The sequence below is a fragment of the Haliaeetus albicilla genome, chromosome 13, assembly GCF_947461875.1.
Source record: "Haliaeetus albicilla chromosome 13, bHalAlb1.1, whole genome shotgun sequence".
NCBI classification, from domain to species: domain Eukaryota; kingdom Metazoa; phylum Chordata; class Aves; order Accipitriformes; family Accipitridae; genus Haliaeetus; species Haliaeetus albicilla.
The window spans coordinates 12,375,863-12,388,885 of NC_091495.1; the positions used below are offsets into that span (position 1 = coordinate 12,375,863).

Genomic DNA, 13,023 nt, shown 5'->3' on the forward strand with positions numbered 1-13,023 from the left:
TGCGATTGATTACCCATTATATCTGCAGTCACTGAATGTCTCTCCATCTTCACAGAGCAGCTTCTGAGCTGTAATTTCTCAGAGCCCCCAGAACCTACCCAAACATCAGTTTTTGCTTCAGTTGTAGGTCCCACTGATCAGCTGGCACTTAACTGGAGGGGACAGCACAATACCACACCTATCTACACCCTCCCCAGATACTCTGTGGAGGACAAAGATATTTGTTCCTCCTTGTGGCTCATGCCTGCATCCTAGAACAGAAGCCTGCAAAGGGCTTATTGCTCCTTGTAAAGCCAGTAATAAAAGCCTGTTGGCATTGAATTCACAGTTCCAGATATTACTAGATATCCAGAAATACGGATTTTTTCTAAAGCTCTTACATAATCTAAGCTTGGAAGTTCTAAAGAATGTCTGTTTCAGTAAAAGGTACCATTTTCCATCAGACCAGCTGTACCCACAAAAGCTGTAATAGAGGTTTTGTCAGCATAAACCTGTACGGGAAAAGGAAAACCAGTCCTATCGGTGTCTCAAACACTCGTATTGCATGCATACACATGTACCATGGATCAGTAGAGCTGAACTCCACAGGGTGCCCTTTACCTACCTAGTACAAAAGGGTACATCACAAAGCCTATGTGAAGGACACCATCCCAGGTCAGGATACCTGTATACTCTATTAGCAAAGCGCTCCTACGGTGAATGTAGCTACACCTGTAAACCTGGATTTTGTGCGAATACAGCCAGCTCATGCAAGGTTAGACACAGACACATTTTCAGACTGTTTGCCAGTAAAACAGGAACACCACACACAGTTTGCAGAATCACATCTCTACCACCCCGACTCACGCAGCTACGCCAACAGAAATCAAACATTTTCAAAAGTGTTATCTGGAGTCTAGACAAATCCACAGGGCGTCTGGCAGTCTAGAAGTAAGTTGATAGCTAAAAGAAAGATTGTAAATACTGAATTATAGCAAGCCCGTGTCCTTTAATGTTATGAGCTCCTATAGATAATTTATGTTCTTCTTCCTAAGCGCAGCCACGCATTTTTATTTTCTCATGCATCACACCCATGCTGACAGTAAATCTCTATAATATCTAGTCTTCCCTCCATAATAGAAAAACTCATTAATATGCCCCAGCTGCTTTAGGACACTTTCACATGAATTTATGAATATTCAATTTCCATCTAGTGCTCAGCTTCTTTGTGTCCAGCTACTGCTCTCTTAAAGAGAGGCTGCCAAAGATCTCGTAATACTTTCATTAGCTTTGAGCCCTCATATTATGAAATAAGCAATATGTTTAATATCAATAAATCACAGCTCTGGGAACAGCCTCAACTTTCAATAGCCAGTGGCAATTGGAGGCACTCAGCATCTTGCCCGATCAACTTGCAAACACACACTTTGTCTTACAGTAAGCCAGGCCTTTCACACCACAGAAACTTGCTCAGAGCAGCTCTTGTCACCTCAGCACAAGAGGCCTGTTGTTGCCACACTGGAAGCAGATTTCTTGCAAAGTGGAACACACCTCCCAGGAAAAAACTCACAGGTGTAGGCAATTTTTCAGCTCCGATGAAAACTGGCCTGGCAGCAGGAAAACAAATGACCAAGGACAACTGCAAGAGAAGATATCCTCAGCTGTTATGAACAGCCACACACCCCAGGTGAAGGAAAGCATTCAGGGACACCTCAACATTATCAATGCGTTATTCCCCTTCTCAAAGTTGGAGAAACCAAGACAGGGCAAGCGCTCGAGCCATGCTGCAGTACAACAGGATCTGGGCAGCTCCATAAGCGTGCTCCTAACAGCTCCGCTAGTCCTAGCATTCCCATCCATCAGGTCAAGGAGCAAAGCAGCACAGGTCTTAACACTGTGCAAGTCCAGCATAGACCAGGTGCAGGCAACTGTGCCTGGCAAGCTGGAAGCAGCTGCCCTGAGGGGTTGGATCACTTCCAGGTGCACTTTCCTTAACTCTGCAAAAGCCCTGCCAGCACACACCAAGTCACCCACAGGAGTCCTAAGAGCAACAGGACAAGGAGAGAAGTCAGACATGAGTCCCTAAGCAAACACTAAGGCAGATAAATAGAGGAAATGGCATCACTTAGGAGAGGATCCAAAGCCATGGGTACATCTCCAACTGCGAGCCCTATATTGGCTCCCTTCCAGGAAAGAGTACCGTCCTCGTAAGCCAGGCTTTCATCCAGCCCAGGAGGACACTGACCTTTCAAGTGGTGAGTGCTGAGCATAATTCTTTTTCATCCTCCACTTCCTTGGAAAAAAGTAATGGGACAAATTTAAAAATGAGTGACCAGCCTGAAAATTGGTTTAAGCTTCTGTAAACCCATCTATCATTCAAGGCACAAGATTTCTTCTAAACTAGTTCCACCAGTGCAGTGAATATTACATAGAGAAAGGAAATGGGAAAGATTGCTGTCAGCAAGATGAAAACCTGAAGCACAGAGCTGGGATGGTAACTGGAATTTACAGTGATGGACCATTAGATTAATGACAGACAGCTGGGGAGAACTAGAGAGAGGCCAGTCTACAGGAGTAATTATATTCTGCTTATCTAAATTTCACCCTAAAATAAAAGCATGATGGTGTCAACATCACTTCCCACCCTAACCTGCTAATTTACTGGGTCCTATTGAAGTGCTGTCCTAAGTATGATGCAGTTCTTACATGCAAAGGATCCCAGCTCTCTGTTGCCAGGCTCCCTGTGCACATGTTTGTACTTGTATTGCACAGCTCATCCCAACCAGTGCTAGAGTTCACCATGTGGAAGGAACAGCAAGATAAGTGGCAATGGGAGAAGCACAGCCATGACTTTAAAGGTCCATTGTGATCCCCCAGGGGAAAGGACTGCGCCTGAGACGTCAAAATTCCTGCAGTGTTTTGCACAGCTGATCTCTTCCTACCATCAGCAAAGGGCATTACAGCACAACCAGAATATCAGGACTTACATAGTTTCCATAAAAGCAGCCCAGCCCTCCCAACCCAACACCAACAAGCAAGAACTGAGAGTTTTCCCAGCCTTGTGCATTCAGCTTTGGACTGTAGCTATGCAGCTCCCATGCAGCTGCTGAGCAAGACCAGCCCTTCCCCTCGTTGGCTCTCAATGGGTCCATTTGCCACCTGGCAGCAAGCTGGGACCCTCCTTGCAAAGGCAGCAACATACACAGTTTTGGCCCTGCCAAAGGAGCCAAGCCATGGAGGAGACAGCCCTCCCATGCTGTGGTGCTACAGTGCTTCAATGACCAAGGTGATCATCTGGCATGATGTAGGACAAGAGCGCTAGACCACTTCCTGGGACACTTACCCACTTAGAGGTCTGGTTTTTCTAATCTCGAAGAACTGTGTTCCCGTGTGATTGTATCTGAATTTTGTCTGTTAAAGGAAAGCGACTTGAACAGTCAAACAATAAAATAAAAATGGTCAAAAGGTAAATTTCAGTTCTGATTTCCTGGTGAAACATAAAACAAGTAGTAAAAACTACTGACTCTCAACAGATGAAACCCTAGCATGTGAAATAAAGCAATTTTTTCACTTTCTTTTTATATGACATTAACCAGCATTAGGTGGAGAGTCAAGCAAAAAGGTTGTTTGTCTAAAATGACACTTAAATTTGGCATTTGAGGGTTATCAATTCTCTTTTCTTCTAGGTCCCACTCACTATTAGGTTACAAGTTTGAAAAGAAGTCTCTCATTTGGGCAAGAGAAAGCTTTTAGTCTACCCAAACCAATCAACATCATTCACGGTTTGAAAGAACTTACTTCCGTTATAAGTTTTTGACTCAGTCAGCCACATAGCTCATGTATGACCTGTAAACCAAAAGCACTACAGGTGCATGCATTTACACCTAGGAAATATAAATCATTCCCTAAAAAACACAATGCACTTGAAATGGAAATAACCAGCTAGATGCAACTCAAGAACATTAGTTAACACTATGAGCATAGGAGAAAAGTTAATCACAAAGGATGCCAGCATACAGTCACCCATCAACCAAACCTCAGCACCACTTGCCTAGGAGTGCAAACTACCATGCAGCAGCAGTACCAAAAGCAGCCTCTTCCCTGCTCCTTGAGCTTAGCTGTTCAAGCAGTAATGCAGTAAATCGGATCAGGAAACCAATCTGTCCAGTAAAAACAACACAAACCGTCCCCCTCAACAACAACAACAACAAAAATCACACCATCCACTTAATTTTGCTAGGTTATTTTTCCAGTTGAATCTGTTCCCCAGCCTGGCTCCCAACATGGCCACAAGAACATTCATGCCAGCAAAATTGTGGCAGTGATACCAGGCAGAAACAGGTGACCCCATGGAGGCAAAGGGTACCTTGCGAGGCATAAATAGCACAGCTGCTGGCTGTATAACCATGGTCTAAATAAAAACTCCAGCTCTCACCAGGATGCTCTGAACTGACTTCACTTAGAGTTCAGAGTTCTCCAGAAATGAGGCTTTGCTTCCCTCCTACCTTCAAAACCTAATTCATGAGGACCTTTCAGAGTGCTCTGAACAAAGCATACAGAGCCTCTTTTAGCCCTCAGAGGAAGCCCAGACCCTGTTCCCCAGCCCACTTTGAAGCTTTTCTGAACACAGACCCAAACCCCATGCCTAAGGCCTGCTCCTGCTACATAGCAGAGTGCAGGATTTCAAAACCACAGTGGGGAGCAGGGGGATACAATTTTTGGAGCTCTGTGTGACATGGTCTCCTCTCCGATACAACCCCACTGAGCCTCTCGTCCTGCCCAAGCAGCCAACAGGCAGAAGAGAAATGTGCCATCCCCCTGCAGAGCAGGCTGGCCCCAGCCTCCCTTCCCAGAGCAGCTGCTGCGGCTCCAACCCCTGCTGCCGCCTTGATCCCAACCACTACTCCCCAGAAGGCTAACCGAGCCAGCTATTTTTGGATGCTCTTCCAGCTGCCACCCATATCCTTTCTTAATCCTTACCAGGACTTTACATTCATTCCTCATCCCCACTGCTTCCCCCTACACACACATGCACACACACAAAAAGGGAGAGTTTACAAAAAAGGAAAAGCAAGAGAAGAGCAGCATCTGGACCAGCAACCATCTCCCCCAACATGGTCTGTCAGCAATGAAAATGGTCAGGTATTAGGCATGGGGCAGCAATAGGGAGGCTGGATAGATGCGTACATCTCTGATGAAGCCCTAAAGCAAGGTGGGACATCCAGAAGGGGATAATTCCTTTGGTCAGCTCCTGTGTCACAGGCAAGCCTGCCCACCTCAGGGTCACGACAGCTGTTTGTGCCCCCATCCCAAAGACAAACACTACCTGCAAGCTGAGCACGTACGCAGTACTCAGGGAGCCTGCAGGGGCTGCCAGGGCAGAGGGAGAAAGGGTTTGCCACAACACCGGCTCTCCCTTAGCTGCTTTACGACAAGATGCCATATTATTTCTCCAGGCATCACCATCCGATCATAATATCCTCATAAACCGACTTCAAAATAAGCATTTCTACTCCCACCAACATCACTTCAGTTAAATTCTTCGGTATCATTTAAAGTTAATTACATCTCCCAGAGGACTGCTGTGACAAGCTCAGTGCTGCAGGTGCTATCACAAATCCTTAGAGGTGTCCTTTCACCCCCAAATGATCCCAAGCCCTTGAAACCAGCTAGTGCTTTGGTAAAGCCCCTGTTAATTCATGCCAGGCACAAGCCAGACTTCTCTTTCGAGACTGCACGCTGGAGAAGGATACTGCAGCATCTTCATGTAGGTCTGTATTGCCTGGAGCCATTCTGGGATCAACATGGAGAGCTTGTAGTTTGGCACTGGTGGCACTGAGGGCTGGACACAAAAAAAAAAGATAAATAGGTTAGACAGTTACCGCTCCCTGCAGAGCGGATAAGTGATTTACTTGGGCAGCAGCATGTGCTTAGTGCAACGCAACGCAGCAACACAGATGGCTTAAACCCCACGTGAACTCAAGCATCAGCAAAGTCAGCCTGCTGACAATGAGGGCTGCCATGCACCAGAGCCAGCCTCATCCCTGCCAGCATGGAGAGGCCAGGGCAGGCCCCCATCACAGCAGGCTGCTTGCCACGGCCACTGCTGTCCCTCAAACACCACCCTACAAGGGCAGGCGGTCTAGCGCAGAAGGCCAATGCTTCCCTTTTTTCCCCTCTAGCACAGGGCAGTTTGGATGAGCAGAGTCCCAGAGCTGGTTCTGCTGTCCTCCCTCCCCCAGAAAGCCATTTCAAGTCTAATTTTTGGTTTCCTCTACCACAAGAGAAAGATAAAAGGAGACAAGGATCCTGGGCTGCATAATTTCCCATCTGCCACTTGTCAACAGCACACTTGCTGGGCAGGAAGCACAGGGTACCTAGAAGACCACCTGAGACCCAGATATTTAATGATATTAAGACACTTAAAGATATAGACTGGCAACATAATGGGATTTTTCCAAAATCCCATAAGACATCTGCTTGTGCCTAAGCACTTTTAAGAAACCAGGCCCTCAATCCATATTTAATCCCCTCAGCTACATGGCTCCTGAGCCTGTAACCATGCAGGAAAGGGGCATGGCCTTGTCCCAAGTCCCCTTATTTTAGGGGCAAGACTGCAAAACATAGGGTCGGCAGGTGTTAAAGTGGGCAGCATGGCTAAAAATAAGCTAGTACAATTCTCACCAATGTAGCGGAGGAAACAGTTTATTTAAATATTAATGCAGACCCCAATTCAGGAACCAGCAACTTGGGCAGCTGTGACGCAAAGCGCAAAGGAAAGCGTGTGGCATCTGCGGGCCCATGACGTCATTACAATAGTTTGAAGATCACTTTTCAAGTCAGCAATTACAGATAAAAAAAAGCAAGTTCAGGCCATATGGGGCCATGTCCACCACACAGACTTTCTTCTCTGCTTCTCACCTCCAGTAAGATGGAGGGATTGCGTGTTTGCTTTCAGAGAACAAGAGCCAATAATCCCAAGATGACCAAAACCCAGCATTTACTACATGTACCTAATTACTACAGTCAAATTGTAAATACACCTCAGAGAAGGGAAAAAACCAAAATAGAGACTTGTACATTAGTGGCACACAGAAATGTGTTTTAAGTGGCATGGCAAGCAGACATATGTCCAGGCTTCCAGCTCGCTGCTGCCATCCCCAGCGCCACATGGGAGACAACCAGCACACGTACACGGGTTTTCTCTCCTCACAAGTGGGAGTTACAAGACAGACTCATTAGTGCTTCTTAATCACAATTTCCACACCTAAGCTCTTCACTAGAGGCAATTTTTCTGTTTCACAAGTTCCTTCCACCCCTGGCCCCTTTGGCCTGGATGAATTATTCACCTGTCCCTCCTGGCACTAAGGCAGGCCTGGACTCAACGCACCAGACAGGGCTTGAGTTTCAGGAGCAGCAAGTGGCTGAAAGAGGGAATCAAGGCAGGCCTGTCAAATCCTTCCAGGGGTGGTCATTTCTGCTCTGATATAAACACTCCCTTTCTTCATAGATAAAGAAACTCTAGGTGCACGCATTGCGCTTACATGACACAACATGCCAAGGCAATGGGAGTCCCAGCCAGTGAGAGGCCTGGCTGCTGCAAAGCAGCTGGGGGGGATAGCACCCCTTTCCCAGCCCTCTATAAAATGGAGGCCCCTGCCCTTGCCCAGCTGCAGGACAGGACAGCATCCCATAGGGACCTCACCAGTGCGGAGGGATGCAGCCCTTGCTGTAACCCACAGCGGCCACCCTCACCCGTGCTTCCCCAGCTCCAAGGTGGAGGATAATCATGTCAGCCACCGGGATCACTTGGGTAAAGAGAACCAGGGTTTTGCCAACAGCTGACACATATCCCATCACCTGTCTGTTAAAGTTACCTCGGCAGACCTGCCAAGCCAGCAGGCCCAAGGCCCTTCAGATCTCAGGCAACGTGGAAGAAGCGGCCATCGGTCTTCCCCCGTGCAGGATGGCACACTGCTCTCCTCTTTCCAGTGCCGGGTGGGCAGTACACGGCACCATGCCACCAGCCAGGCCAGGCAGCGGACAGCCACCCGCCACTCCCACTGCCTCCAAACAAAGCCCATTTTTTTCATCCCCCAGATTTCTGCCCTGGCTGCAGGAGCACCGATCCTGGGCGCTCAGCCAGCACAGAGCAGAAGCCAGGGCTGCACGATACCACAGCAAAGGAAAGCGCCACGTTGTTGCGGTTGAGGCTGCAGCCCTCCAGCTACCAGTGCATGTCCCAGCTCAGCAGCCAGGAGCCGACGAGGGTTTGTAGCAGGAGGCCAGAGCCGCCAAGAGGAAATGCAGACACAGCACTACACACCATGAATTTGTAAAGCCAGTTAAATTCAGAGACCAGGCAGTTGAAAGGCCTTGACCCTGTATTAGTATTTCCAAGCAATGGCCGCTGCAGCACAAGACCTTGTGGCAGAGCTGGAGACCGTCATCCTGTGGCTGGAAACACTGTAGTCTCAGTTCACCACAGACATCCTGTGTGAAACTCATCTTGCCTGACTCCACTGTGTCTCATTTAATGACCAGAAAGTCATTTTCTGCTAGCTTGCCCTGCAAGTATGCTGTTACCTAGCACGGATGAAGCTGGCAGTCTAGAGCCCTCACAGCTAGTCAGAGGTTCAATTCATTAAGATCTACAAGTATCTCCAAGATCACAGGCCACATAAAGGACTGCACAGCCCTTCCAAACCTGGAGCCCGCACCCTTTCCAGAGCTCAAGCCAAAAGTCAGGCATGTGGGGTGCAACCAAGGGACCCCCCCAGGTTCCAAAATTGCCCCCCTTGCAGACAAACTGGTTTTTTTGTGAGGACTCTTCCTCCCCAGGAGAGATGCAGCCCTGCGGTTTCCATTTGTTCCAGTAAGGACAACCTTGCCAATACAGTAAGAAGCTACTTACTGCCCTGCATGTATGATCGCTGACACTAATACCAAGATGATTAGAGCCATCAAGTGGAGCTTCTTGGGGAGGGGATGAAAACTCTCTCCCATCACCAGGGATTAAGAACAGATCAGATGTAAAAAATGGAGCAGCTGCACACACCAGTCGCTCAGCCTCCACCAACTACCAATGCAAGCAGATTACAAGCCATCTTCTCACAGGCATGAGTTTCTCTCATCACTCCCCATCAGCACTACCTGGTCTTTTGCAGGGTGCCACATACCCAGCAGCACAAGCCAATTAAAAAAGCTGTACCATCATTTAAGAAACAACTCTCCCTCACATTCCTACTCAAACCCAGAAATTACCATCACAACCTTAGCAACCCACTACCACTTTGCAGCAAACCAACCTGCTCCTAACCTTCACTTGCTCACCTGGGATGTGTTAGCCTTAATAAGGACCCTCTGACCCCAGAGGTCCCAGCAAGAGGGAGCCAGCAAGAATTAGTTAGTCACAGGGAACACCAGGCCCTTCTACCCTTGAAGAAGTTAACCACTATGACAGGGAGTTTGCTGCCAGACAGTGCAGGAGGAACGCAGGACAACTCTTACAGCACCCTCCACTGATCAGCCACTAGTAACTAATATCAGATGATTTAGCCAAGCAGATTTCAAAATATTTTTCCTCCTACCCAGCTTCAGCACATGCCACACTGAGTCAACCTCGTGCTTCAGCACTGAGGAAGAAGCCACGGGCAATGCTCTCTGGGGCACTCCGGCAGGCAGCATGTCGGCACATTGGAGCCACTGGCATGTCTCTCACCTGACGCTTTGTCAGTCACTACGGGTATCACCAGTAAAAGTTACATGCTTTGGAGCTGGGAAGTAAGGGAAGGAAATCAAGTCCAGCGTGTGTTTTGTCATCTCTTAACACCAAACAGATCTGTAGGCCATTTAGACTAGTGTAAGCTGGTCATGCTGCTGAAACAAGAAGTTCTGCCTTGCCCCTGCCCCTTCATTTCTACCTCAAGCGCTTCTGCAACTATGAGATGAACCACACCAAGGAACCACAAGCAAACCCAGCATAACTAGATTATTCTTTAGCTGAATCTGCTCCCCCATCCAAACAAAGGCTGGTGCCGGCACAAGGGAAGCAAGGGAATGGAGAGAAAGAGATTGCCCCTTTTGCACTTAACACTGAACTAAACATTACAGAAGAGAGATGACAGGCCTTTTCAGCCTGCATCTCATTTGACAAGCACCTTCGCAAGATGCCCTACTCACTATACTTTCAACCGCTCCGTGCACAGAATTTTTCCTTTCTACCCCACGTAAAGAACAAGCATACATATCACTGACAACCAGGACGGTGACAACGCCAGCCCAACCATCTCTCACCCCAGCACGCAGACGGGTGTGAATCAACACCGGCTTCAGCGGTCAGCTCAGATTAATGCTGCTTGGTGGGAGGAGTGAATCAAGCTCAAAGTCTGCCAAAGCTGACAGCATTCAAGACTGTGATCAGTAATGCAGCGCAGTGGTGAGAAGCCTTGGAGCATCAGCAGACAACAACATTTTATTTGCTGGCTGGAGGAAAAAAGACTTGGGTCAGGCAGAGCTGTTTGGAGCTTGTATCAAGGAATGTACAAGACAAAAGCGTCTGGAATCTTTCCACGTACTGGAAATGAAACGTCTGAGTTTTAAATCCCGTATTACATTTCAGGAGCAAGGCTGTGTTTTAAGAAATGCCTGCGTTCCAAAGAGCTGGGCAAAACGTGCTTTAAATCGCACAAAGCGCTTCATTCAATCTCTGAAGATGTCTTTTTTTCTTGTTTCCCGCTTCCCCCTCCCCAAGATCAGAAAATAATTTTCTTCCTCCTTGCTTCCCAGGGCACCAACTCCAGCTCCTAAGCGTCCCGCGGCACCATACCCGTTGTGTCTCTTTTCGAACGGCAGGCGCTCCCGCCCTCCCCTCGCTGCCCCTCGCAGCGGGCAGGGGCCGAGAGCACCCTCGGGGCCGCGGCGCGACGCCCTCCTGCCCGGCCCTTGTGCGTCCCCTCCACGCCCACAAAACCGGGCAGCCGCGGGATGTCTGCCCCGGGGCTTTGTGGCAGCCCCTCTTTTTTTAAGGGGGGGGGGCTTCGCCTTACCCGAGCCAGGCGGGCGGCGCTCCGGATGGCCGCCGCCACGGCGCCGCCGTCGGGGTGCACCCGCTCCACGTGCCCCCACATCCGCTCCCAGGTCTGCCCGTCCATGGGGAAGCCGCTCTTGTTCACCAGGAAGAGCGACCCGCCGTCCCGCTGCTCCTCCTCCTCCGAGCCGCCGCCGCTCCCGCCGCCGCCGCCGCCCGCCGCCCGCGGCTGGGCGCTCCGCGACCGGCCCCCCGCCTTGCCGACCGCCGCGCGGCGGGTGCTCCCGGAGCCGCCGCCGCCCGCCGCCGCGCCCGTCATGGCCCCGCGGCCATGCCCGAGCCCGGGCGCGCCGCGGGGACCGCTGTCGGGAGGTGCCCCGAGGCCTGGCCGCCGCCCGGGCCCTCTCTCTCTGTATACGTAGTGTATATGTGTATGTGTGTGCCTTACGTGCGTGCGGAGGAGGCTGGGCGCGGGGACGGCCCCCTCCCTAGCGGCGGGCGCCCGCTCGCCCCGGCCCGGCCCCAGCCGCGCTGGGGGCGCGCCCCGCGCCGCGCTCCATGCCGCCGCGTTACCACGCTACCGGCCGCCCGCCCGCCCTCGGCGCGCTCCTATTGGCGGCCGCAACAAAGAGGGGCGGGGCGAGCCGTGGCCGGCGGCGACGCTGACGGGAGGCGCCCCCTGCCGGGCGGCCCGGATCACCGGAGCCGGGCGGCGCAGGCTGAGCCCCGTCGCCCGCAGCCGCCCGGCGTGGGGCTGGGAGTCCCCGCCCGCCGTGCCGTGCCAGCCCCCGCTGCGTGAGGGGCGCCTGAAGATCAAACTCTTCGTCGGAAGGAGCTGGGCTGTTCCGTTCTTCCTAACGGAGCTGGAAAATTCATCGTTAACCATTGAGTGTTAGGGTGATGGCAGCGAGACCCCGGCTCGAAGGCGAGGGCTGCTGAGAAAGGCTACACGGCTCTTCTGTCCGGCGGGCAAAGGAGCGCCCCAGACCTGGGCGAGTCCCACCCCAGGGATGAGTGGCTGCCGTTGCACCGCAGCCCGCAGCCTCCCTTTTCCACGGACAGCCGACAGGGTGGTGCTTGTCCTCCGGGGGAATAGTTCCTGCGCTGGTGGTAGGAGCACTGGGTGCCCGACCCCTAAGTAGGAGGTAGGGCAGTCACAGCGCAGCCTTCCTCTGAGTGTTCTGCTGCCACACAGATTGCCAGAGGGCTGAGTGAGTGGTCCGCGACTCGGAGCACGGCACCATTACTCAGGGGCACGCACAACAGCGATGTCCTGCCTCGGTCCCCTGCAGCAGTCAGAGGTACCCGCCTCACACGTCTGCACGCACTGCTAACACCACGGGAACAACGGCCTCTGTCCGCCTCTGCCTGTGCCCGCTGTAAAGGAGCTGCGGGTGAGAGCAACGGGGAACTCACCTCTTCCCCAGGGCTTTGCCCAGCCGCATCGGTGGCCTTGCAGCACCTCCCAGGCAGACGACTCCCCGGCTGCTGCTGCCATCTCCACTCAGCTTAGTTCCCTGATGCTTATTTCCATGCTTGGAGGGGTTTTTTCAGCTCTTTATGTATCAATCACAACAGTGTCAACCTAATACAACCCCTAGAGGCAGAGGTGACTCCCCATCGGAAATTAATAGTCTGAAAAATGTTGTTCCCATCCCCTCCCCATGCACTCAGATACCGCTGCCACACTGATCTCCCCTGCTCCCAGCCAGGCTGGGTGCGTACCTGTGCATCTCATCAGCAGCTGCAAGTACTGGGTTTCATCTCTTGCCATAAATAAATCTCTCCAGTGCCCTAATCAGCTTCCCAAAGGCTCTCAGGAGCCACGGGTGTATGTTGAGTTGCTAATCGCTCTCTGCAGGAGTTGACATATCTGTGAGTCCTGCCAGTAATCTTCCCTGCCGCATCCTGGCTGTGTGGTATGCCTGAATCTCATCAGGAGGTTCAATGTAGGGGAGGCCGGAGAAAGGCTGTTCCATCAGCTAAAGCAAACCAAGGGCTTCAGCTTACACAGC

The 13,023-nt window shown here is 51.1% G+C and overlaps 1 protein-coding gene across 1 annotated transcript in view; it reads right to left on the reverse strand.

Moving 5' to 3' along the window:
* The window catches only part of VASH2 (vasohibin 2), a 38,737-nt gene extending 27,150 nt beyond the window's left edge, over nt 1–11,587 (reverse strand). Inside the window, exons 1-3 of the mRNA XM_069800169.1 lie at nt 11,028–11,587; nt 5,733–5,821; nt 3,323–3,379 (exon numbers count right to left, since the gene is read on the reverse strand). Coding sequence (XP_069656270.1) covers nt 3,323–3,379; nt 5,733–5,821; nt 11,028–11,327 — 446 coding nt within the window. The 5' untranslated portion in view covers nt 11,328–11,587. The remainder of the gene's footprint in view (nt 1–3,322; nt 3,380–5,732; nt 5,822–11,027) is intronic.
* Between the last annotated feature and the right edge of the window lie 1,436 nt (nt 11,588–13,023).